Genomic DNA, 27,235 nt, shown 5'->3' on the forward strand with positions numbered 1-27,235 from the left:
TTTTCTGTGTAATTCTCTGGCAGCAGGATCCAGGCTCTTATTCTTGGCTCGGGAAGCGTGACGCTGTGCAACAGACACTTCATCGCCGACCATGTCTAATGTATCTCAATAGCAAAAGACCCTCAATCCCCCAAATCCCCCTTAATACCCCTCAGCACCCTATTCATGCCCACCTTCTCAGACTCATCAGAGGCCACAGAGGTGGAGGGATGACAGAGAGAGATGGAGACCCATGAAAGCCATGATGGCAGTGACAAATGCACCAAAGGGGAGGCCCGGGTCACACAATGGGCAGACTAGGTGGGCCACTGACGGCCCGTCTGGGCCAATTCATTTTTTATTAAAAGACGAGATATGAAAGAAGAAGATGAATAAATGAGGTCAAAGATGGTTGACACACACAAGCACCAATCACACACAGATATCCATGGGGTCAGAACAGGTTAATAATGAACTGACAACTCTTCTAACTAGGTTAGACTAAGTGAACAATGTGTGTTACTCCATGTTTGTTGGTAATTCAAAAGGGTACCTTAATTTTTCAGACCCATGTCAAATGTCCTGTGTTGTTTCTACACAACACTGCGTCATTGCATGAGGTCATGTCTGGTTTAGAGGGAGTTTGTTTCTTGCCTCTGCAAAGTATTATAAAACCCATCAAAACAATCACAGATTTGAACATGAGATTATGAACTAGCCGAAATGAGGTTTCACTTTTACTCAGGTTTTGTCGAAACACTTTGTCTGTCTGGTCAATATATATCAATGCATAAACTACCGTTAAAATGTTTGGGGCCAGTAAGATAAAACTTTTTTTTTTTTAAATGTATACTTTTATTAAGCAAGGCCATATTAAATTGATCAATAGTGACAGTTAAGATATTTATAATGTTACAAAAGATTTCTATTTCAAATAAATGCTGTTCTTTTTTGAACTTTCTATTCATCCAAGAATCCTGAAAAACATTTATCACAGTTTCTTCAAATATGGAGCAAATCATCATATCAGAATGACTTCTGAAGGATCATGTGACACTGAATGAAGCTGAAAATTCACTTCATATAATAAAGCTGTCTTCATGTTATATCCAGTTGTCCAAAAATTAACTGTACAATTTAGCATTACACTTTATTTTAAGGTGTCTGTGTTGCAGTGTAATTATACATTTAGGTATTGAGTAATAATAATTAACTACATGCACTTACGATAGGGTTGGTTGCATATAATTATGCACAATTTATAGTTATTACAACAGTAACTGCATGTAACGTGTAACAAGGACACTGTAAAATAAAGTGTCACCAAAGGCAATTTTGACTTATAAATCACACTGTACTTTCAAGTCTTGCAGATGCTTTCCCACCTCAGTTTCTGTTCTCCCACATGCAGGTTTAGTCAAAGTACCTCTTTAATATCTAATGGGAGACCCAAAATGACTTCACCTCTTTCTCTGTCGCTCTAAAGCTCAGTGAAACACAAAGGTTGTGACTGTCAGGACGGCGTCCTGGAGCTCTCTGCGGTCATGTGTTGTGTTGTCGTCTCGTCGGCCCAGTCTAATCCAGACTAAAAGATTTAAAGGCCTTTATGTGGAATTACAAACTGAACTGGCGGCTCCTGCCCTGGACACCCATGGCTCCCTCTAAAGCAGTGTCGCAAGGTTCAAAGTTCAGGACGTGAGCCCAAAATGACCGCTATGGTGTTTGTGCGTGTGTGTCCTAAATGATTTATGTGTAAAAAGAGCCAAATATTTTTTTAAGCAATGTTCCGGTCAATGCGACTTAAGCATGTTGTTCATTACCACAGAAAATAATCTTGAGTTTCTGAGAGAATTAATGTTTTTCAAAGAAGTCTCTTATGTTCACCAAAGCTGCATTTATTTCATAAAAATTCTGTAAAAACAGAAATATTGTGAAATATTTAAAAATAACTTTTTCTATGTGAATTTATTGTCAAATGTAATTTATTCCTGTGACCAAAGCTGAATTTTCAGCATCATTACTCCAGTCTTCAGTGTCACATGATCCTTCAGAAATCATTCTAATATGAAGATTTCGATGATCAAGAAATATTTCTGATTATTATCAATGTTGAAAACAGTTGTGCTGCTTAAAAGTTTTGTTGGAACCGTGATATTTTTCGGAACCATTTTTTTCTCAGAATTATTTAATGAATAGAAAGGTCAAAAGAACAGCATTTATTCAAAATAGAATTTTTTTGTAACATATCAATGTCTTTACTGTCACTATTGATCAATTTAATGTGTCCTTGCTAATATAAATTCATTTCTTTAAAAAGATCTTTGAAAAGTAAAATAACCGTCCACAAAGTACTGTTTAAATTAAGCAAACTTTGTCTACAGAAGTAAAGCATAATAACGACGTTAGTCTTGGATGCGATTAGAATTTACAGCAAACACATACTTTTATACAGACACTTTAACAGAAAATACAAGCTTTCATGATTCTGTGTTTTGTCTCACAGACTTCCATCGTAAGTGATGTATAATGTAAATTTGTTTCGACAAACTGAGGGACAAAAATGATGTGGTTATCACAAGCAGAACACAGATGCTGTTGATAGAAGTTGTTTTCAACACGCTACATTCCTTAAGATTATGCAATATATAAACAACTGAATTCCTTTGATATTAAGTTTCGCGTGTAACAAGGACAATGAGTGAAAGTGCAAATATACAAAGGGCGTTGAACGAAAAGTCTGCCAAAAGTCAGATCTTGATCACAGATGCTCTCCTCAAGCACATTACTGGAAGACAACTAATCCATGACGGACCTGAGTAAACAGTCTGGAATAAACACAAGGATTAATGCTAATCCACAGTAGATAACACTGTCTCTCTGTGACACTGCTTTACAACCACTGCAGCATCAGGATGCTGATACTGAGGATTTATGGACTCTATCCATCTTTAATTGTCCTCCGTCAGGAAAAAAAGCAAGTGGGAGGAAAGGTATAAAGGAAAACAAGTAAGGTGATAATGAGCAGCTGTGATTGCAGGAGACATTTCAAGGTGAAACTCAGGAAAGTCCAGACGTCAGTTTAGTTCAGATGTTACAAAAACAACTGAGCTGGTCTCATTAACTTTTTGGTTGAACAAGAAAGTCTAGTTGATTAAGCTAATTAAAGACCATATGAAATCAAAATTGACCGTGTTTAATTCCTGCAGTTGTTTTGAGTGGCTATAGGGCTGTCAAAAAGTATGAAAAATGTTATTCAAATTTTATACTTAAATATTACTAATATTCAAATTATATGCGATTTTAAAAGGCATAATTTCAGTTAGGAGGAAAAACCTTTTGAGGAAAATATTAATGTACCGCATAAAATTGTTTATTCAAATTCAAAGCAATGAAATAACATGACTGTCTGTACTAAAAAAAAAGTGTATAATATTTAAAATAACATTTATAAATCAAATATAATTTTGTAAATCGCATAAACAATTATGAACAAAACTATGGAAGCTTTTTTCAGCCACAGAATAAAAAATAAAAAAGGTAATTGCGACTTTTTTTCTCATAATTGCGAGTTTATATCTCACAATTACGAGAAAACATGTGAGAATTGCAAGATATAAACTCGCAATTACGAAAAAAAGTCGCAATTATCTTTTAAAATGTTTTATTCTGTGGCAGAAACAAGCTTCCATGCAAAACAGCATCTTGTATTTATGCATAGTTTAATATAAAGTTTTTTTTTTTGCATTTAAATATATGATGAGATGCAATGGAGTGGCAAAACCCTCAAAAAGTCTTGAGACATGTTTTTTAAAAGTTAAACTTCTTTTAACTTTACATGGCTTTCTAAACATGCGGCTCTCTGTTGCGAGACGCGAGTGAAACGGTCAAAGATGTCCGTCTAGCGCTTGTTTGCATAGAAAACAATGGCTCTTTTAAAACAACTGCAAGACCATGTTGTTAGGAGAACGATAATCGATGCATCTACAGCCTCGTTCATGAAATCCAAGCACAGTTTTCTGTATAATTCACCTGTGAAACCATGCTTGCGTAAATTGTAATTATCCATTCAGTGCAACAATTTCCATAAGAAATTCATTCTGCTTGCATGTCATGGATGAAGTCCATGCGTAGCCTGTGATAACTTGTGTAAAGCGTCGTCAACATGACAGAAAACAAAAAACTGCCTTCAAATATGCAGATGCACTAGACTTAAAATTCATCATTTGCAGAGTGCATGCAATTTACTCCGGTTGGTCTGACTCACTGATAAATAAATAAAAAAAACTGATAAAACCCTCCTCAACAAACATGGCCTTTGACATCGCCTATAGAGAACATGTTTTTGCCAATGGGAGCCCGGCCACAATCCCCAACATTTCCTCTAAGCGCTGAAAGGGGTCACACAACCAAAACCTTTATCCCCAAAAAGAGACCCCAAATGAACTCTATTCCCATTCACGCAGCTGGAGGTCCGTGCGCTAGCCTAGTTAGGGCACTAAGACGGGCCAGCAACCTTTACCGGCCAAGAGCCAACGCCAACCTGAGATACACGTACAGACCGATCCAAGCTGTGAATTAGCAGCTCCAATCAAGCAGTTCCACGGATATTTGTTGTATCTCTGAAAGTGTTTGCCTTTTCAGATGTGTCCCTTGTCTGTTATTTTTTTTCCCAAAACCTTCCACTCCTTCGCTGTCTCTGCGTGAAAGCCTTCTCTGTGAGACCGGCCAACTATCTGCCAAAGCAGAGGCTCTTTAGCACGTGAATGAAGTCCGTTGAGCTTTACAGGCGCTGTGAGCGAGCACACTTTCCCTCAGCGCTGACCACGGACCCGACACCGGGCAGAATCTTAAACAGCGCCGCAACAAGACCGGCCTTTTATTGTGTCCATCCTCACGCCATTCACGTTTCACTCATTCTCTCACTCTCCCTTTCTCCGTCCATCTCTCGTTCTCTTTGTGCCGTTAACAACGTGAGATTTGTGACAGAAGCATCTGTCTAAACAGAACTGGTGTATTAAACGGATATAAAATGGGAAACGAAGGTTTAAATTAACTTCGGGAGCTTGAAACTTAACTCACTGCTTACAGCTGTATGATATTTGCATATTTGTCCCTGAATCGTTGCACATGGAAGGCTGGCCCTGAATAATGGACGACATGAACTTGCGGATCCATGAATTTTCATTATCATGGTTGTTTAGGTTTTCTTTTAGCAATTAATTCTGTGCTGTGACATAAATCCTACAGCCACTTATTTATATTTATAGCATTTCAAAACAAAAAAAGAAAAACTACATTGTCACATGTTAGTTAATGCAATAGTCAGTTTAATCCAACAATGAACATAACTTTCACAGCATTTAATAAACTTGGTTGATGTTAATTTCCACATATACCAAAAGTTGACTTCCTAACATTAAATGTTGTAGTTAATGGAATTGCACGAAGTGCCAATTATCACATTATCATCAACCAAGATTAATAAATGCTGTAAAAAATAATAATATTTTTATACATTTAAATTTATATTAAAAGTATACACTATCGTTCAAAAGATTGGGGTCGGTGAGATTGTTTAATTGTTTTTTAAAGAAATTTGCCATCCTCACCAAGGCTGCATTTAATAAAAAACAATATTATTGTGAAATATTATTGTAAATTAAAATACCCGTTTTCTATTGTAATCTATTTTAAAATGTAATTTATTCCTGAAATCAAAGCGGAATTTTCACTCCAGTCTTCAGTGTCACATGATCCTTCAGAAATCATTCTAATATGATGATTTTCTGCTCAAGAAACATTTCTTATTATTATCAGTGTTGAAAACAGTTCTGCTGCTTCATATTTTTGTGGAAAACTGTGATGCATTTTTTTCTGGGATTTTTTGCTGAATAGAAAGTTCAAAATAACATTTATTTGAAATAGAAATCTTTTGTAGCATTAAAAAGTTCTTTAATGTCACTTTTAATCAATTTAAATTGATTTAGAAGACCACAAAGTTACATATAAAATTATGAATATGATTAAATAAAAAAATTTAACAATTAAAATGAAACTGATTTGAAATTAGTTGAGAATTACAGACGGAACAGAACAACAAAATGAATTGTCATGACAACGAAGACTAATTTTATTACACTGAAATGGAAAAAAGTAAAAAAAACTGATCTGAAATCAGTTGAGAGAAATAAACAGAACAAGGAGACAGAAATGACAAAATAAGACTGCAATGACAACAAAAACTGATTAACAAATGAAATTGAACAGAATTTAACTGAACTGAAATAGACAGAAGAGGGGAGACAGGCAGACAAACAGACACAAAGAATCAAAATGTAGTGAGTCAGTGACAATATGGACAAAACGGATAAATTCTTGCATAGTAGCTCCATCTATTCAGACAAACACAGACGCACTTGAAGTGGTCAATCACACACACACACACACACACACTCAGAGGCCAGCGCCACAGGCTGAGAGAACAAAGAGAATTGGACACACAATGGGGGAGGTCTGGAGATGACGGCCAAACTGTTTATCAGAATACCTCAACAAAGACACGGAGAGAGGGAGGGGACAGAGAGAGAGAAGGAAGACGGGATGGAGCGGAGAGAGGACGAAATTGGAAAAGATACGGGAGGACACGAGGGGAGGGAAGACATGTGGACAAAATTGCTTCCAGGACAAAAAGAAGAAGGGAAAGCACAGTGCAACAAGATGAAAAGATTCACATAAGTGGATAGTTTTCACCACGGATGGATAGATTAGAAAAAAAAAGTTTTTTTAAAAGAGTGTACTCACCAGGAGTAAGGTGTCAGCATGGGCTCATTCCAGAGGAGCGCATCCGATAGACTTCAGATCTGTTTAACAGAATCCTTACAAACAGACAGACAGAGAGAGAGAGAGAGAGGGAGAGAGAGAGAAATAATTTTAGTCAGCCTCTCACGGACGAGTAAAGGGGGAGATGAAGGGGCTTCGGTAATGTGTGCAGTGAAGCATCCAGCCCTGTGAAAAACAAACTGTTAACTTTCTCAATGGAGGGAGGCTGCTGGGGGCACGACGGCTGTGCACGAGGGTGTGTGTGTGTGTGTGCAGCATCTGTGGCGAGCAGACGCGGGGACAGAAAGGGTTAAAATTCCTCTAACTGTTCCCAAACTGAGGCTGGTGCACCTCGGATACGTTCAGCAGCCTCGGTGAACGCATTTGAACACTGATGCTACACTTAAAAATGTCTGGATGTCACTGCTTTCGATACAAAACTGTGATCGAACGCTACACTTTTTTTCATAAATCCACTAAAAATCGCAAAAAAAAATACTAAAAACCACTAAGCACACCAGATCAATTCTCCTTAAGATCACACAGGTGTCCTATGTCCTATTATACACTACCATTCATGTTTTCTATTTGAATATATTTTTTAAAATGTAATTTATTCCTGTGATCAAAGCGGATTTTCATCATCATTACTCCAGTCTTCAGTGTCACATGATCCTTTCTTTTTCTCACTGACCCAAAAAAGTCGTCCATCATCACAATATTCAGAATCCTGCATTATTTTACATGGCCAGCAAAAATCATTGTGAATAATTAGTGAATATTTAACAGCCTTATATAATATATCAATCTTAGATGCCGTATTTATTTACATAATTTGACATGAATAAAAGCAAGGCTGTCCGGTACAGAAGCACAGTCTGTTCAAATGTCTAACCATAAAATGTCTTTAACTCTGTCTAAAAGTGACCTCAAACCTCAAAATAACACAATTACAACCCAATGAACAGACATATGTCTATCCATCACAGCTCATTTTCATGCATGTCAAATTACATATGCCATCTTCCCTGACTAAGCTCCACAAAAAATATCTGGTAAATGTTCTGCTTAATAAGCATACTTTTTTCCTTAAAATAAATGCCATTTGGGTTAGTACTTTGTTATTTAATGCAGTTTCACTCAGGCATTTTTAAGTGTGACTTCGGTGTCTTTTTGGGACAATTTAACATGAAACCTTTGCTCACTCATAAGCTGAGAACAGCACTTTGAGAAGCAGTGGTCTGGTTTCTGAGGCAACAACACCCCTCCCCCCACGACATCCCATAATACAGCTGTAATTTTCTTTTCAATCAATTCAAATTTGACATTTCACAGTGATACTAGGTGACAAGAGATCAAGAAACATGTTCAATTCCCTCTATCATTATTCCCTTTCCCTCCATCTCCAGGCCCCCGTCACACACAAAAACACAACACGCAATGGGGCGGTTGATTTCAAATTCAAATTTTGCACGACTTCCTCTTGAGACCAACCAATTCACTCACTCATTCATCCATTCATTTGTAGCTCCATTCAACTGAGTCGTATAATTCAGCAGACTGAAATTACATGTTCATTCATTTATTCTCTGAGGTGCATGAGGGAAAGGATGATATTTTATGCAGGAGTTGTGCTGGATCCACAACATGAAAAGTCAACAAAGTTAAAAGATCTCTCATCTCTTATCCAGCAAAATCACAACTTTCTGCTTTACTGATTTAACCAGAATGTCAACAAGCTTGACGAGGAAGACCATAATGATTTGCTGCTGGACAGCATGGCTTTGCTTGTCCACCATCAAGACCAGCACTGACCAGCCATTACCAGCACCAAACCAGTACTATTTAACTCTAAACCAGAATAAATCAGCTCCATATTAGTACTAACCAACATAAACCATCCACCAAAGTTCTTAACCAGCAAGATCACATTAGCTGACCAGCTTAACCAGCAAGAACATTCTGCTTTACTCATTTAACCAAAAAGTCAACAAACTTGACGAAGAAGACCATAATGTTTTGCTGTGGGAGAGCATAGCATTTCTCATCCAAAATCTTGACCAGCACTAATCCAGTACTACTTATCCCTAAACTTACCAGAATGGACCAGCATAAACAAACCACCAAACTTCTAAACCAGAAAAATCACAATCGCTGACAAACTCAACCAGCAACAGCCTGTTGCTTTAGCTTAACCTGAAAGATCATGTTCTTTTTGCTGTTGTACAGCATTGGCTTTTCTTGTCCACCAGCTAGACCAGCACCAAACCAGTACTACTCAACTCTAATCCAGAATAAACCAGCTCCAGAAAGCACTAACCAACATAAACCATCCACCAAACTTCTAAACCAGAAAAAAAATCACATTGGCTGACCAGCTTAACCAGCAAGAACCTTCTGCTTTACTGGTTTAACCAAAAAGTAAACCAGCTTGACAAGGAACACCATGCTGTTCTGTTGTGGGACAGCGTAGCTTTGCTCGTCCTCCAGCCTGACCAGCACTAAACAGACATAACCAGCACCAAACCAGTACTTCTTAACCCTAAAACAGAATAAACCAGCATAAACAAACCACCAAACTTCTAAACCAGCAAAATCACAATAGCTTACAAACTTAACCAGCAGTACCCTGTTGCTTTACTAGTTTAATCAATCATGATAGTTGACCAATTTCACCTGTTGTGTTTTTCTAGTGAACAAAATGGTTAGGCTGGTTAGCACCAGTTAGACAAGCATCAGACCAGCATTAACCAGCACTAAACCAGCCTGAACTAGTGCCAAAATAACACTAACCAGCATCAACCATTTACAAATCAGCACTAACCTGAATCACGCAAAAATCACCCTGAACCTGCATGGAAATTCATGTTGTTTTATATGAAACAATATGATGAAACAAAAATACATCAATAGAATAGAATAGAATAGAATAGAATAGAATAGAGAAACAAACATACATCAATAGAATAGAATAGAACAGAGAAACAAACATACATCAATAGAATAGAATAGAATAGAATAGAATAGAATAGAATAGAATAGAATAGAGAAACAAAAATACATCAATAAAATAGAATAGAATAGAACAGAGAAACAAACATACATCAATAGAATAGAATAGAATAGAATAGAATAGAGTAGAATAGAACAGAGAAACAAACATACATCAATAGAATAGAATAGAATAGAATAGAATAGAATAGAATAGAGAAACAAAAATACATCAATAAAATAGAATAGAGAAACAGAAATACATACAGAATGACTAAATAATTCATCTAATCAAATCCCAAAGAAGAGGAATACTATTAAAACAAAAGAGTTGTACAGTATGTTAGCGTTCAGAATCAAGGTAGTCTGGTGTTAATTAGTCCTTGCTCCGCCCCTCGCGGGTGTGTTCCCTCTCGAGGGGTTCACTATGAACATGTCATGCCTGAACAGATGCCAGTATCTTAAGTCATGCTAGAGCACTGGATGAAGAAACACAAAACAGATTTAGCCAACATGATCTCATTGTGAAATGCATGACTTATGCTGTAATCATCTCAGTTGAGCACACATTTGTGGACACTTTTTTCGTTCTACTCTCTATTTCTCCCAATGATTTAACTTAATTCTTACAAATCATTCTTTATAAACACATGTCGTATGCTGGGTATGTGCCATACTCTTCTCTGAAGGCACTGAATGTGGGTGTTTGTGAAAGAAAGTTGGATTGAGAGAGATGGGGAAATGAGGTAAAAATTTTGGGACGCCAAGTCAAACTCAAAATGAATTAAAAATAAAAAGATTATTTCTGTCAAATATAAAGTCGCAGTGTTTGAGCAGCACACAGTTTTTGAAGGACAAGAGTACAGAGGTCTTTTGGTTTATGTATTTTGGGTTATTTTAGCTCATGTTATGTGCACCTCACAGGACTGGCTGTTCATTCCCGAACTCCTGTGGTTAATCTGATGGCTGCGATCACAAGAAGCCCATAAGACAGCATCAGGGGACCACTTGGTTTAGTCCATCTTCTCTTTGAGGAACTCATGATGAAGACCCATGTGCAAGGTGAAAAAAAAAATACATATGGGATAAATAACTCAATTGAAATAACTTGTGTTCAAGACAACAATGAGATTAAAGGGAGAGCAAGTGAAGAGTTTTGTTGAAGTTTCATGCTTAGATTAATTGCATTTCTCAACTAGAGGTTCAGAGGAGATCAATAAAAAACAGAGATCTCAATATGCATTAACTTGCATATTGACGTTTCGCATTAAATTGGTATTTTTGTCTTGTTTTCTCATCAAAACATCAATAAAAAAAAATAATAATAATTGAGATCCATTGTGAATGAAAGAACTGCAGGGGGTTTGTGAACTGATGAAAAGCTAATAATAAATGAAATCATTAAAAATGCAAAATGAGAATTTTTTGAATAAATGCAAATCAAGATTAAACACTTGATAGAAAAAAGATAAAATATTGTATTTGTTTGTCTGACCATTAACCAACATCAGAGAACTATGAACAAACGTTGTTGAATTATTGAAACATTAACTCTCAGGGGAACTTCAAGTAGATCAAATGGGTTTGGCAGACAAAAGTTTGGGAATCCCTGACATAAAATATTGACTACAGATTTGTTTTTAGAAAATATACCTACTATTAAGTTTCTAACCAAAATGAATAAATACAACAACATTTAGTAGTATAAAACAAGAAAAAAAGTAATACTGACAAGACTCAAATACAGTTTTTGCAGTGCATTGATTTTATAGGTCTATATGTCAATGATTGTCTCATTTGCATCTATATTTATTTCCCCTAAGGTGAACCATCCCAAATAAAGTAGATACGTAAATAAAACTGTGATCTCCTTTAAGTCTCCTGTGAGAGAGCAACTGTTGAGCAATAAAATCATCCTCCGGAGAGCGACCAAAACAAAAACAGGAGGAGAGAGTGAATGATGGTGCGATTTAGAGAATCCTTCAAGCCTCAGGTGGGATTCAGTCAGGTCTGATCTCTCTGCCAGAGAGGAAAACACTCTCCTGAGACACAGAAATGTTCACGCAGTAACTACTACAGCCTATGATTCCTCCGAGGCGGAGAAAGAGACAGGAGAGAGGAAAAAAGATGAGAGAAAATAACAAGAATGAAGATTCCCCTGTCAGACAAACAGAAAGAGTAGGTGATCTCCTCACAAGAGCATTAATAAAGTACATTAAATCCAAACAGAGAGAAAGAGAAACATGATGAGACCTTAATTTAACTTTTTATTCACTTTAAGTTTATATTTTCTCCTGGGCTGTAACTCTGAAATCCCAACTTGATCAGTCACGTGTTAGACAACTGACGACATGAAACATCAGCGACATCAAACCTGAATCAAAGCTTCTTTGTGCATTATTCACAACATACACAGTCAAACAAACGTCCCAAAAACGTCAAATATTTTGCGTAGGCCAATAATAATGACACAAGGATCAGATTGTACATTAATATGCATTGCCACCAATGTAGAGCTGCAACATAACATCGACAAATTCGATAATAATCAATAATGACAATGGTTTTGATTATCGATTAATTGCATCTGTTCACTGTGCACGGGAAACATCCAACGGTCATGTCACTTTAATGACGCATTTCCATGGACAAAACATATCTAAAATATGGTGGAGAACACACACACTGAGCTACAGCGGGAAAAGGGCAAGAACGTTTCCCTAAACTTGAGTGTCATATTAAGCACCTCAACTAAAAGTGTTGAGTTTTATACAACTTGCCCTTTCATTTGCTTTGATGGATGCATGTGCCGTTTAATGCATTTGAGACGCATGATTTCCTCTGTTGTATCCTTATCTGTAAATGTTTAAAAGTCACACAAATATTTCCATTTTGCATAAAGGCTTGTCCTGACAGCGAGAGTCTCCGTTAACCTTCACAGACTTCAGCATGTACATGCAACCAGACGGCAGCAATAATTATGACTAAAATATTTCTTGTTAGACATTAACTCTTTCCCCGCCAGAGTTTTTGATCATTTTCATCAGTTTCATGGCCCCCAGAATATTTTGTTGTATGAATATCTGAACATGCAATATATAAAACCAAAGAGCAGAGACTCTGCTTTTAGTTTTATTCTAGTTTTATTCTATAGCTTCATGCATTCTTTTTTATCACACTTGAATGTGGGTAAGTTTCATTAAAAAAAAGCAACATTCTGAACAAAAAGCTGAGAAAATCTTTCTAAATGTAAAAAACGTTTTTGTTTTTTTTTTATCAAAGACTACAGCGTGCATAAGCAATGCTTCAATCGATTGTTTCTGTTTCTTCTTCGCCTGTGTTTTGATCAGGAGATTCTTCCCTTCTGTACTCATTCAGAAGTTGTGTGACAGCTTCCCTACTGCATAACAGTGAAAACAAGGAAAGACGGAAAATTCCGTCAATGGCAGGGAAGCATTGTCTCATAAATTACGGAAATATCCGTCAATGGCGGGGAAAGAGTTAAAGGTGCTGTATGTAAATTTTTTTTTTTTTTTTACTGTACTAAAGCATAAAAATACCATGATATATTTGTAGAGATTTAGGAAACATGCTAATTTAAAATACTTGATTCTCAGAAAATCAATGCTACAGCCAATTATTCTACTTTGAAATGTGCGTTCAGTGTCGGAAGGTCTGTGTGATCCCGCCCACTGCTAGTTTATCCAATAGTATTTCGACACCTCAGGTTAAACCAAGCGTGCCGCACAAGCCCTGAAAAGTGAAGCCAAAATGTCTCGATCGCCCCCCGGTGACTGGTCCTAGTATAGGTCATAAGCCCCGCCTCCCCGTGTTATTCAACGGGACGCGAGACCAACCAAACAATTAAATTACACTTCAAATCTCTTTTTTCCAAAGTTGGTTTCTTTCATTTGCTGTCGTTTTTATCACGCTGATGTAAGTTCAAGTGTCTGTTTAAAAAATAAGTTGTTTTTTAGTTAGTTACGTGATGCGGTGGTGTAAAGTCATGATTGACAGCTGTGATTGACAGGTTCTCTGAGCGAAGTAGTCACTGAAGCACCAACGGACATTTTTTTCGGGATCTTCGGAGGACTGAGGATACTTTATTTTAACAAGCCTCTTGTCGTACTGCAATCCAAAAAAACTGTGCAGAATGCACTCTCCCTGAGTGCGTTCTGCGAGAGTGAGGGCGGAGCGTTGATTTCGCGGCTTTACTTCCTGCTCACTACTGCGCAGGTCTGGTCCCGAGATCGCTACTGCGCAGACTCAAGTTCCAATATGTCAGCACCATATCGGGACACTGGCGGCTTCAGTTCTCATCAATGGAACTGATTTTTTTTTACAGTCTATGGGTAAAACACAGGGTATCACAGCAAATGAAGCCAGCAAATGAACTGGGTCGATTGCAGTGGTTCTCAAACTTTTTTTTTGGTGCTTTTCTATGGCGAGTAACTTCTATGTCGGGCTTGTTCAGATGGTGTTGAAGTCAATGTTCTGAAAAAGAAAGATTCAGTGGAATTGACCCTTCGCAGGGAGTTTGATTGACAGGCGATCTGACCAATCATAATCCAAATCCGCCATTTTTGTCCGACAAAGCAGTCAGGAGAGTTAGTAGATTAACATTGGAGGATTTGAACTTGAAAAAGAGTGTACTGACGTCTTTCCGCGGTTAAAACAACACTCCTTTTTATGTTTATTTGATGCTATAAATGAACTAGAAGGAAGAGATGATCGGTTCACGAGCAGCTTTAACTGAGGCTCTACAGCGATCTGTCAGACACATTAAAAAGCCACAAAACGGTATTTATTGTTTAAATTTCTTTAAAAAATGACCAAATTTGAAAGTTGAGACTTTGTTTCATATCAAAAGTAACCTGTTCTGTCCTGTCTGTCAGCGCGTTGTCAGTGTCCTCTCTGTTCCGCGATGTATTTTCACTGTGTGAGAACCATAGACTGTAAAACATATAACCACAGATTGGAGCTTTAAACAACTACATTCTCGGCTGAAAAACTCTTAAAACTACATTTCATGATACAGAAACAGTAGTATTATATTTCAACTGTATATTAAAAAATGGCGCTTCTTATGTTGTCATTCTCCTTGGCGCAGCCTATGCTCGTTATCAGCTGTCAATCAAGCTGTCAATCAAAGTTAACCACGCCCTTATTTGTCACACATTTTATATCTAAATACGATCTAAACTAACGAGTTAGAAAAAAATTCACCCCCCTCACAGTTGTCAGGCACTCGGAACCTATCGAAAAATACAATAAAAGTCCATGGGACCAACCTGTAAAATCATGAATTTATGCTGTGAAAACGGACATTTTAACATGGGGTCTATGGACATTTGCTCCCTTTTGGGACCTGCCCCTAGCGGATTTTCAATGTATTGCAGTTTTTCGCACTTCCGGGTAGGCTTCATTTTTCAGATTAGAATGTTGCCCCTTGGTGAGAACATGGTGTGGCGTGAGAGCGGCGTGGCTTGTCGGACATAGCAACAGTAACTAAAGGGGGCGGGTCTTTGCGAACGGTCAATTCAGCACCACACGGTTCAGTACCGCTTTATAAAGGCAGAGCGCCAACCGCCATTACAACAGCTGTTTTCTGTTTATTTCTTCTGCTGATCTGATAAAATTATTATTTTATGTTTTCATCCAATTAATCAATTTGTCTAAGAAATAATCTGCATATTAATCGATTATCAAAATAATCATTAGTGTCAGCCCTGCACCATTGTTCTTGCACCAACAAAGTGACAGAGTGAAATGTCAGTCCTGAAACCAGATGGCTGATGGGAGAAAAGGGCACAAGGCCCAGCCTGACCTGTCGGACACGACAAACATGACAGCAATTATCCGCACACATAGATCATACCCCGCATCTCAGGAAGAAGTCAACGGCCCCTTCAAGGGTCCACCAGAGCACGGGAGACTAATAGCTCTGCTGTTCTGACATTTTCTTAACCTTTAAAGCCATCAGCCAGAGCACCATTCATCTTCCTTTGCAATGCTCCAAAAACAGACAAAACAGTGGGACGTCCCAGTAGAAAGAGTTATGTTAAACCAATTTCAGTAGGATTGAGACAAATGTGGACTGGGAAGGTGAACGTGCGGTGAAGAGCAAGCAAAATAACCTCAGTTGCACAGATACTATTCATTCAGAGCAATTTGGGGTACACTAATAATAGGGACCATCCCCTCTTGGGGCGAGCTGGGGTTAAGTGCCTTAATTAAGAGCATTACAATGATTGGAGATTTTAGAAACTCTACAGTTCATGGGTCACATGACCTGGGATCGAACTCACGATGTTTGGGGCTATTTGAACGTCATGAATACAGCGCTGTTTTTCCTCCCAATGAAAACAGATGCAGAGTTTTCCTGCCCTCGCTCACACTAAACTTAGTGTTCTTATGCACATAGGAAACTTTATGTCACATTTGGAAGGGAAAAAATGGCCTGGAAGTATGATTCACATCTTTTTTTAAAGAACACTTCGCCCAAAGTAAAAATTCTGTCATCATTTACTCACCCTCATATCGTTCAAAGTTCACATGACTTTCTTTGGAGATGCTCTGAAGAACATTTACACGACTCTTTTCCATGTGCAATGAAAACACACCGTGACCAGGGGTTGTCAAGCACCACAGAAGTATCATAAAAGTAGTGCATATAACATGAGCACTATATTTCAAGTCTTTTGAAGTAGATTTGTAAAATAAACTGAATTTTAATAAATAATTAAATAATTTTGTGTAGACAAGATATGCCAGATTTGACATCGATGACGTCAAACGTCAGGAAATTAGCAGATGTGACATATCTCTAGTTATTATAGTTAACTAAAATGGGGAAAAAAGCATTTCCGTTACTTGAAATGCAATAAACATTACTGAAGTAAAATAAAATATTTTAAAAAGATAATTTCAGCTATAATTGTCAAGTACACATTTCACATTTTCATTTTGTTTAACTTAATACTAAAATAAATTCAAACGGAAAATGTTTGTAATAATAGACATTTAAAACAAAACTAATAAATATGACAAAAGCACACAACAGAGTTACTAAAACTTACAATACAATTAAAATAAAGAAAATGTAAAAATAAAACTAATTCAAAATATTAACAAAATCTCAGTGATATTAAAATAACACTGTCTGTTCGACAGAATAAATGAAAATGATGCCAGAATAATCATGTTACGATAAAATATTAATTTAAATCAGTCAACCCTCATGCAACATGTTCATTGTGTAAGAAATTCTTAATCAACTATTTATTTCACATGGCTAGAAAACACAACTCATCTCTGTGGCTTCATCACACACCACCACAATGTCAAAACAACTCACAAATTAATATGGGAATACCTACGGCAAAAGTGTGAATCTCGACCACAGAGTCGAAAGTTTCACTGCAATTCACACTCTGACAGCAGTCGATAACATCTGTAAGGAATGCATTAGACACGTTTAGAGTTAAACAATAGCTCTACAACACTCACAGTGCAAATAAAGTACTCAATAAGGCAATATATAAAGCTCGAAGAGGCAAATATTAAGCCAAGAAGGTGTTTTAAATCCTTTAGTATATTTCCAGGTAGTTGCTAGGGTGTTCTGTTGGCATATCTATGGTATTCTGGTCATGGCTTGTTTACATAGGCCACTTCAATATATATCTGTGGGAATTTTTTTATTTTTTTTTTACCTGGTGGATGATGAAATTTGTACTTGTAAAGAAGTCACAACTATACCAACAATGAGACAGAGGAATGATATTGCTGGAATCACTTTCAGAGCATTTTTTCCATCTGATTAACAGTAAAAACATTGACAGCCAATCAGAATCCACCTGACAATAAAGAGCTCAAACATTTAGACTGGCAGACGGCAAAACTGCAGCACATGGTTATAATAAACTGAATGTTATTGACGCTAATGTAGTTGTCGTTATAACTATCATTGTAGTTATCGTTCTTGGTGTGAACAGGCCTCGTGTCAGACAATTTGATATGTCCATCATATCACTAATAATTTGGGATTTTAAGCCCTAAGAGTTCAGTTTAAAAGGTTAGTTCACCCAAAAAAGAATAAAAAATTCTGTCATTATTTACTCACCCTCATGTCGTTCCGAACCCGTAAGACTTTCGTTCATCTTCAGAACACAAATGAATCTGAGAGATTTCTGTCCCTCCATTGACAGTCCATACGCAACTACCACTTTCAAGACCCAGAAATGTAGTAAAGACATCATTAAAGTAATCCATGTGACTCCAGTGGTTTAACCTCAATTTTATGAAGTGATGCGAGTGCTTTGCGCAAAAAAAATATTTCCAACATCTCCAACGTAAGTTCAGAAATCTCTCAAATTTCATCAAAAAGATCTTCATTTGTGTTCCGAAGATGAATGAAAGTCTTACGGGTTTGGAACGATAGGGTGAGTAAATTATGAAAATAATCATTTTTGGGTGAACTAATCCTTTAAGGGTTTGTTAAAACTCTGCCTTAGCAAACGTAATTAATAATTACCCATAACGTTCTAACATAAATAGATTTATTTTTTAGCTACTCCAATAGGGTAAGTAGTATAACTTCATTTGTAAAGCACCCTTGAAAACAAATGTTTACATAATACTTCACAGGAAACATGCACTCAAAGATTCACATGCATATGGAGAGTGCAAAAAGCAAGCAGGTCCCCCTAAAATTTAATATGCAAATAAAAATTTAGCTATTTCCCATTTAAGGCTTGTCAAGCAGTAGCTTAAAAAACCCTCTACACTAACCAAATGGATTGACAGATAGGGAGAAAGAAAGCTACCGTGCCTTATATAAACACTTTCCTCTTGAAAAAGACCTGCTTGTTTGACTAACCCAGCCTCGAGGTGCTCAGACCCCCATAAAACACAACACACCCCACCTCGGCCAGAGGCATCAATGACTCTCTTGTGCCGGACAGAGCGCGTCACTGTGCGGCCGGGGCCTTGGGAACAGCAATATTTGCTTTAATATTTAAAACATTTAGCTTGACCCAGCCATTTCACACAAGCTTGGCAGTGTCTCGCTGCAGAGCTTCTGTGGTTTTCTCCAATCAGCTTCTCACAAACGACCCCTAACAACACAGATCCTCCGGCCCAATTCATGCATTCGCCATCTCAACCGATATATGGAAAACCCCACAGTTCCTCATCACAGGTGTGGGTCTCCATCCATTTTTTCCCCAATCCATCTTTTCTCCATCCTTCTTCCACTTCCCGACCACAAGCGATGCCTTCTGAAGTGGAGAACAGTGGCGCTAGTATAGGGTGATGTGTTTTCGGTCTAACCTGAGGTTTAGAGCTCAGCTAGTGGTTTAGATTACTGTAAAAGAGTGCTGAGGTTGGAAGAAAGACGAGCAGGTGAGGAGGAAGAGGGTATATTAGACACTATACACTTATTCTGTAGAATTGTTATAGCAGTAGAACAGTTAAAGGCACACTGAGATTTTTGGATTAAAATATCCAAAAACCATTAGAACAATGTTGTACATTGTGTTGATTTGTGTACTTACATTATCCCAAATGTTTCTAAGAATGTTTAAATACAAAATAAGCAGTTTTAACCAGGACATGGCCCGTGTCCGTTCGTCGCCCATCAATAGGCGCGTTTCAATTACAGATTTGCGCAAAACTTTTGCGATTTTTTTCTAAATGTCGACAAAAAAGTATTGCGAAATGACAGCGTTTCCATTAACCGATGTTATGCGACTAAAACTCGCGATAAGTCATACCAATAATCATGGCAACAGACATTGGTAGGTTTATGTATATCTCAGCCACCGCACTGGCCATTATTATTAATCGAAGGAGACGCAGGCGTGTTATCCAGTCATTAATGGCAAGGAAAGACCCTTATACTTGAGAGCGGCACATATGAGGTGTTTCTGGGTGTTTCTCCCTCAGATCTGCTTCGAGGTCTTGATTGTGGCATTTCTTTGAGGTTTAGAAGTATTCCTGTAATTCTTCTGTCTTTTATTAATTTAATAAAGAACTCTGTCTCGTATTCTGTCCAAACACACCGCGTCGTCTACGTCAGGTGACCTGTAAATGCAGTTTTCCATTGCAGTTTTTCGAATTGCCTGAAAAACCAACTCATGCGAGCGTAAACACTTTTTTGCGATAAATGGGAGTTTTTTGCGAAATTGACGTTTCCATTAGTTTGGAATTAATTAAATTTCAATTTGCGCAATTTGAAGAGTAATGGAAACGCGGCTAATGACAAACCCACGTTACCTTCGATTTTTGGTTTTATTTAGTAGAAATGATTAGCAGTAGAAGAGTTAACAGTTATTATTAGTAAAGACGCTATTACCAAACACTGTTGAGAGCTGCACAGATTCATGTAATTCACACACTTTAAAGGATAATTCCGGTATTTAGCACTTTGAGTCTCTTTTCTGGTTTGTTTTGGATGAACTAGAGTGGTGGACACACTTGACGATGGGTCTGTCTCGACTTTTTGACTCGTTTAGAATCGCCTTTGACTGCTTCAGAGTGGCTGTCTACGGGCATGCACGAACATGTGGTTAGTGGTGTTCGTTGATGTTCCAAAACAAATATATCGGCGCAATGTATGATTTCAATCCATGTTATTTGCTATAGTGGAACTATTTTTTCAGATACCTCACAACCGCGTATAAACTTCCGCTCGATATTTGAGTCTGAAGCGCAGTAATATCAACGAGCAATGAGTCCTCCAACAGAAATCAATGGGATTTTACAAAATGCCAAATAAAACACGACAGAAACTGTATTTCGCTACGCTACTTGTTTTGGAACATCAACGAACACCACTAACCACTCGGTGAGTTGCACAGTTTTGAAAACGTACGTTAAGGGTTGTTTTAAGGACATGTTCGTGCATGGCCATAGCCAGCCACTCTGAAGCGGTCAAAGGCGATTGTAAACGAGTCAAAAAGTCGAGACAGGACCCATCGTCAACATTTCTGTGTCCACCACTCTAGTTCATCCAAAACAAACCAGAAAAGAGACTCAAAGTGCTAAATACCGGAATTATCCTTTAATCAATCAATCAATCAATCAATCATCAATTATTCCATACTTCTTACTCTAATTCTTACATTGATTTATACTTTCATCTTTCATCTCAACAGCCCTTGTTCACCAAAAAGTCTTACATTTTAAATCAAATCTTACCAAACGTATTTTGTCTTGTTCTACGCAGACATTTTCACTTGTTTTAAGCTTAGGCCTAATTAAATGGTGGAATTACTGTATTTTTCCCCCCACTGTAATCAACAAAAATGACCATTTCTAGGATAATTATGGTTCTAATTTGGCTCAGTCTTCACTGACTTGATTAACCTGACCTCAACCTTTACTGTGGCAGCATCACTTAAACCCAATCATGCACTAACTACTTTATATTAAAAACACACCTGCTATGTTACACACACACATAACTGTTCAACGCAGAGATAAGTCTAGTAAAACTCACAAATCTGGTCCAATTCCTTGTCCAAAAATAATAATAATTGTAGTTTTGTAAACCTATTTATATTTTGCCACAATTTATATTTGTCTACAAAGCTAATTTCAAACATTTAAGCATAAGTCTTTAAGATCATGAGAAACACAGATTCAGTCAGGTAATGTTGGACTGGTACCGTAAGTGCACTCCAGCGGTTTCTTTTTTCATATACTCAAGTTTCTTGATAATTGCACATCTAGCTGAACAATTGAATGAATAATACATTCTGATTGCACTGATCACATCTTATTTTGAGTCCCATGCATAATCTCTACGTTGTTCCACATGAATATTTACCAGGGTACTCATGCATAGTTCTGTAGGAAGCATATTCATTAACTTTAGTAGTTTTAGTGTAAAGCAAAGCGATGACCTTGAAAAATGTTCATGTACACTGCAAAAATTCAAATCAATTGTCTTGTTTTTAAGAAAAATGTCCTAAATGTCCTTCACTTCAGAAGCTACCATTTCATAAAGTATTTTTAAGAGAATGTATATTGAATATCTTATTTAGACAAATAATTTTTTTAATGATATTACAGCCATTTTCCATACAATGAAAGTGACCAGGGCATGTCATGATGGCAAAATGAACTATAACAGTATCATGAAAGACTTTTATATTTATATATACAGAACTATAATCCTCTGTGTGAGGTCAAGAGAGAAATTTATGTGGTTTATGAGTAGAAATTATACTTTTATGTTGCTTTTTTGTCATATTTGGAGATTAACAGCACCAGAAATATTGGTCTTTCGCATGTTTTAAGCATCAACTTCACAAAATTTTTCTAGAAATGAGCATTAAGGCGTACAGTGTGAATATAGCAGTATTCTGGTCTCTGGTTTATAACTATTTAAATACTGTAATGTAATTTATTTCCAAGTGAAACCTGACCAGTATAGACATATTACAAAGACAATTTTTTTTCTTGAATATAATTTTTTACTAATGAATGTTTCACAACATGACCAGAAAAGAAGATACATTTAGTATTGAATTTATTTATTTAATATATTTAGTGTTTCCCCAAAATATATCTATTAAACAGCACAACTGTTTTCAACATTGATAATAATCAGAAATGTTTCTTGAGCACCAAATCCGCATATTATAATGATTTCTGGCAGATCATAAATTACATCAATATGCAATATATTAAAATAGAAAACTGTTTTGAAATTGTAATAATATTTCACAATTTTACTGTTTTTGTATTTTGGATCAAATATATGCCAGCCTTGGTGAGCATATGAGATAAAGCTAAATATAAAAAAATATTTTAAACGGTAGTGTATAATGTTAATATATAATGTTTCTAACAAATATATTCTTTTAAAACAACCATTATCGTTGAAGCTTAAAGTTGACTGGTCCATTTTTAGTGAACAATTTGAGGTGAGGTTCAGCTTCAAAGTTTTCTGCGAAAACAATCTCAAGATATTGTGTGGGCGATATGGTGTTTCAGTTTTTAATCATACCTTCAAATCCACTCCTCATTCTAATTCAGATTCTCTTCTATTCATCCGAGAAGAGTGGACATCCACTTCAAGGAAATTCTCCTCAAGTCTTGTGTCTTACTGAGCTCAGGGCATTTCTGATTGATTCCACATAAAATAAGTGTGTCTGGGACAGCTAATGGACTGGCGGCTGCTGAATGATGATTTAAATCAAGACACCGAGTTCAGCTGGCTCTCTGAAACAACCTTGAGGTTATGAACACTTTCAGAGAGCAAGTTTTCCTCCATGTCCTTGTCCAACTCTGCAAGGTTTGCGTTTCTCAAATTGCACACAGTCTCCACTCTAGTGACTTGCCGAAGCCAGACATGAGAGAAATAGAGAGCGAAGGCTGACAGAATGGGGTTGAAGGGTCATGTCGAGGAGACTAATTGAGCTGACAGAGGGAACTCTCTACTTTGGTATCACATTTCAATGGTGACCTGTCAGAATCGCCCAGACTCTACAAGGGTCATAGAGCAACTTTCTGACAGCACCAAGTAAACTTTTTAGTTTAAAGGTTCTTGCTAGTGACGTTTGCCTTAAAGCTACATTATGTTAAAAAAATAGGGGTCGCTACCTCTTACAGATTGGCGTAGATTGATGACGCAGTGAATAAGCGGCATCATGGAACTTGCTGTCATGCTGATGGATCTAATAATGTTGTAACATTATTAATGAGTGAAAACATTCATGTTTTTTTTTGGTGATTTTTGCCTTTATTGTGATAGGATATATAGAGTGGACAGGAAGCGAGGTGAGAGAGAGACGGGGGGCGGGATCGGGAAAAGTCCACAAGCCGGGATTCGAACTCGTGTCACCCGAAGCACAACGGCGCTATATGACGGCACGCTGACCATGAGGCTCTCGGTGCCGACAACATTCATGTTTTTTAACATGAAAACCAGAGCGGAAACCAGGGATAACGCGAATATTACATCATTGACAGGCGACAAGAGACAAGGGACGGGCACTATTTAAAATTGTGAATTTCTCTGAATTTACTAATGATTGGAAACATTTAGGATAATGTAAGTACACAATTGAAAGAAATATAGGTTACACTTTATTTTAAGGTGTCATTGTTACAGTGTAATTATATATTTAAGTACTGAGTAATATTAATTAACTACATGTACCTACTATAGGGTTAGGGTAGGATTAGGGTTTGGTTGAGGGTTAGTTGCATGTAATTATGCATAATTTACTGTAATTACTACGGTAAGTACATGTAACATATGTAACAAGGACACCGTAAAATACAGTGTTACCGAAATATATAATACTGTGCAAGTGGTTTCTGGATATTTTGATACATAATTCTTACATATTGTACCTTTAATGAAACAAGTTGTGAAACTATTGTTTCATTAAGGCAAGCATCACTAGCGCTATTGCTTAGTAGCAGCAACCACCTGTGTTATTGAATCCCTTTAAACTTATGTAAGATTCCATTCTATCTAATATTTCTAATAATCCATCCATCCATCCATCTTTCCATCCAACCAACCATCCATCCATCAATCAAATAATCAATCAATCAGTCCATCTATCCATCCATCTTTCCATTCATCAATCCATCCATCCATCCATCCCTCCATCCATCCATCCATCCATCCATCCATCCATCCATCCATCCATCCATCCATCCATCCATCCATCTATCCATCAATCAATCAATCAATCCATCTATACATCTAGTATTTCTAATCTATCTAAACGTTCAAACTATTTCACACTTAAAGCTACTTCAAACTTTCAGGCTATAGACTTTCTCAAGCCAAAATCAAAATTTGTTCACAAATTTTACTCTTTTTTACTTTTTTATTTTAGTTTGACCTATTTTGCTTCCGTTATGTGACATATTTCCTAGTGGTATTCAATAAGAGAAATGTTGGACTGAATTTTTTCCTTCAGAAATCGATAGGAATATAATATATGCACTGATGAATTGTTCACAATAAGGCCAGGAATGGGGTGACGATTTAACATCAATTTAAAAATATTTGTTTAGAATTAAAACATTAAATATTAATTGCATAGTGCATACATTAAGTAAATGCATCAAAAACCAACCATGAACATTTCTTAAGACATTTAAAGCGTGTAAATTTAGGTTTGTTGTCATCATTCGATAGCTTGACTATTGGGTCAGTTCTGTTCATTCATCCCAGCATGAAACATTCATGATTTTGTTCTTGTCGCAGCAATAATTCATGTAACAGACTTTTAAAATGCAGCTCTAAATGTTTGATAACAGCTGGAATGGTGCTCACGGCCATTGGGTAATATGGTAACTGGGGTTTTCTCTATCCGGGTAACCCCTGTACTAACCCAGATTACAGCTGATTACTAGTGAGATGCACGCATATTCATTTTAAACCACAGCCGCTGATTTGCATATGAAAAGCATATGCTAATAGCTAAGTTTTACACACATGATGTGATAGTGTGTTTTGTTCAGTCGGATTTTATTCATTCAAAATCACAAATCTCTTTATTACCGGTTCTTTCTTCTACACAGCAATGAGATTAAATAGAGAGAAAAAAAAAAATAATAAAACAAAGAGTTTCAATGAAGTCTCCTCCTGCCTGAGAAAAAAGAGTGCATGAATATCACGGGTCTTTATTAGCGTTTCAGAAAAGATCTCAATAATGTCTCAAACTATGCTCAAATTTTCCAAGATAACAAAAATATGAGCTGCTATAATCACATTCATTTATAGCTCCGTCTATCCTCTTACTGTAAGTCAACAATCTCATTTGTATCTTTTTTGCTATGTGAGACTGGTGATCACCTAAAAATTTATTTACACCGTTTAGCAAATGAATGCATTTGAAATTTACAGTCTTTCTCTTCTGGGAAAACAGGTCGTAATTATTGAATAATCATATTTTTGGTCTGTATGGGAACATATGAAGAGTTCAGATGCAAAAGCTTCTAAGTGCCATCTGAAATTTTCTTCTAGAATGATCATTTTTATGAAGCTCGTATATTTAACTTGATTTCACTTAAATGACAATTAATAGGTAATTTTCATTGCCATTTAAGTGAAATTACTGAATTTAAATATACAAGCTTGATAAAAATGATCATTCTAGAAGAAAATTTCAGATGGCACTTCAGATGCATCTGAACTCTTCATATACAGTACAAACTGTCCAATAAAAAACCCTATAGAATGGCTGTAACAAAAACTAAAGGCTCCAAATTCTCGTTTGAATAGTAAACACAAGAAGACAGGAAAGTAAAATGTGCTCCTCAAGACATTTCATAAGGTTTCTTAAGCATGATGGAATGCACTATAACAAATAACTTCAGTACGAGCTGAAGAGGGCCAGGGGAGAAATCACATGCAGAGGTAATTATGACAAGGCCAGAGGTTATGCTGTTATTAATGAAAATATGAGGGTGGTTTGTCCAGATGTATGACAATTAAAGTGTGATGCTGGAACTCTGCATCACCTAAACTAAAACCAGCTTATGCTAGCAAGATAAAAAAAAATGCCCATTCATGTCTAGACATACTGATAAAACTACATTTACAGTGTGCAAATCATGCCATGGAGAATTATTGATTGCCATTATAAAAGGTCTCCAATTCAAACCATCCAAAAGCCACCTACATAATACTTCAAAACTTAATTAAGAATACAAATAATGTATATGCAGTGTTCAACGTTTATTAAACATAGGCATAACAAATGCAGACTAATTATAAATCATGACAGGAGATCAATCAATACAATGCTTAGAATTATAATAACTGTTGACTCGCTATCGCCCTCTAGTGACCTGGACTTACATTACTATTTACACCGCAACATTACATCTTGATCTTCAGTCAATCAGTGTTATTAATTGTAACGTGAATAAATAGATTTAAAACAGATAAAGCCACAGGCAACCTCGTTTTCAAAACAATGAAAAACACATCAAGGAGAACAATCTCCTGAAACAACTTTTTCTCAAACTCATTTACGAGCGTAAGTTATCTTTAATACGCGGTTCTGCTCGTAAATATTGTCACATTCTGCACATTGGCTGTAAGGAAACCCACAGCATTGATCTTACCTCTTCAGTCAGGTGAATCCAGGCGTAGTTTCGGTGTGTGTGATGTTCAGAAGAGTGTGTGAGCGTGAAGGCATAATGTGCTCTCGCCGACAGCACCGCCTCACACACCGGGACGGGACGAACCAACTACTGATGCTACCCCTGGCTCATGAATATTAATTAGGCCGTGCTGCCATTGCTCAGTAACTTGCCTATTAGGAAGGTGTTCTCATGAATATTAATGATTTTATGCTGGCGTTGCTTCGAAGCATCCCTATGGCTACGGTTCGGCTTATTTACATAAATAACAAACAATTATAACTAAATTCCCCTCTGGGACAAGAAAACAAAATTCACCCCT

The 27,235-nt window shown here is 36.9% G+C and overlaps 1 protein-coding gene across 2 annotated transcripts in view; it reads right to left on the minus strand.

Moving 5' to 3' along the window:
- The window catches only part of sema5bb (sema domain, seven thrombospondin repeats (type 1 and type 1-like), transmembrane domain (TM) and short cytoplasmic domain, (semaphorin) 5Bb), a 59,469-nt gene extending 32,465 nt beyond the window's left edge, over positions 1-27,004 (minus strand). Inside the window, exons 1-2 of one of the 2 annotated variants that reach the window (XM_084127810.1) lie at positions 26,896-27,004; positions 6,781-6,854 (exon numbers count right to left, since the gene is read on the minus strand). In XM_084127810.1, the coding sequence (XP_083983936.1) occupies positions 6,781-6,800 (20 nt within the window). In that variant the 5' untranslated portion in view covers positions 6,801-6,854; positions 26,896-27,004. Of the gene's footprint in view, positions 1-1,443; positions 1,521-6,780; positions 6,855-26,895 lie in introns of those variants that run through there. The other variant, XM_084127811.1, reaches the window with a different exon arrangement.
- Positions 27,005-27,235: the final 231 nt, after the last annotated feature.

This window comes from Abramis brama, assembly GCF_963993115.1.
Source record: "Abramis brama genome assembly, chromosome: 11".
Taxonomy (NCBI): Eukaryota; Metazoa; Chordata; class Actinopteri; order Cypriniformes; family Leuciscidae; genus Abramis; species Abramis brama.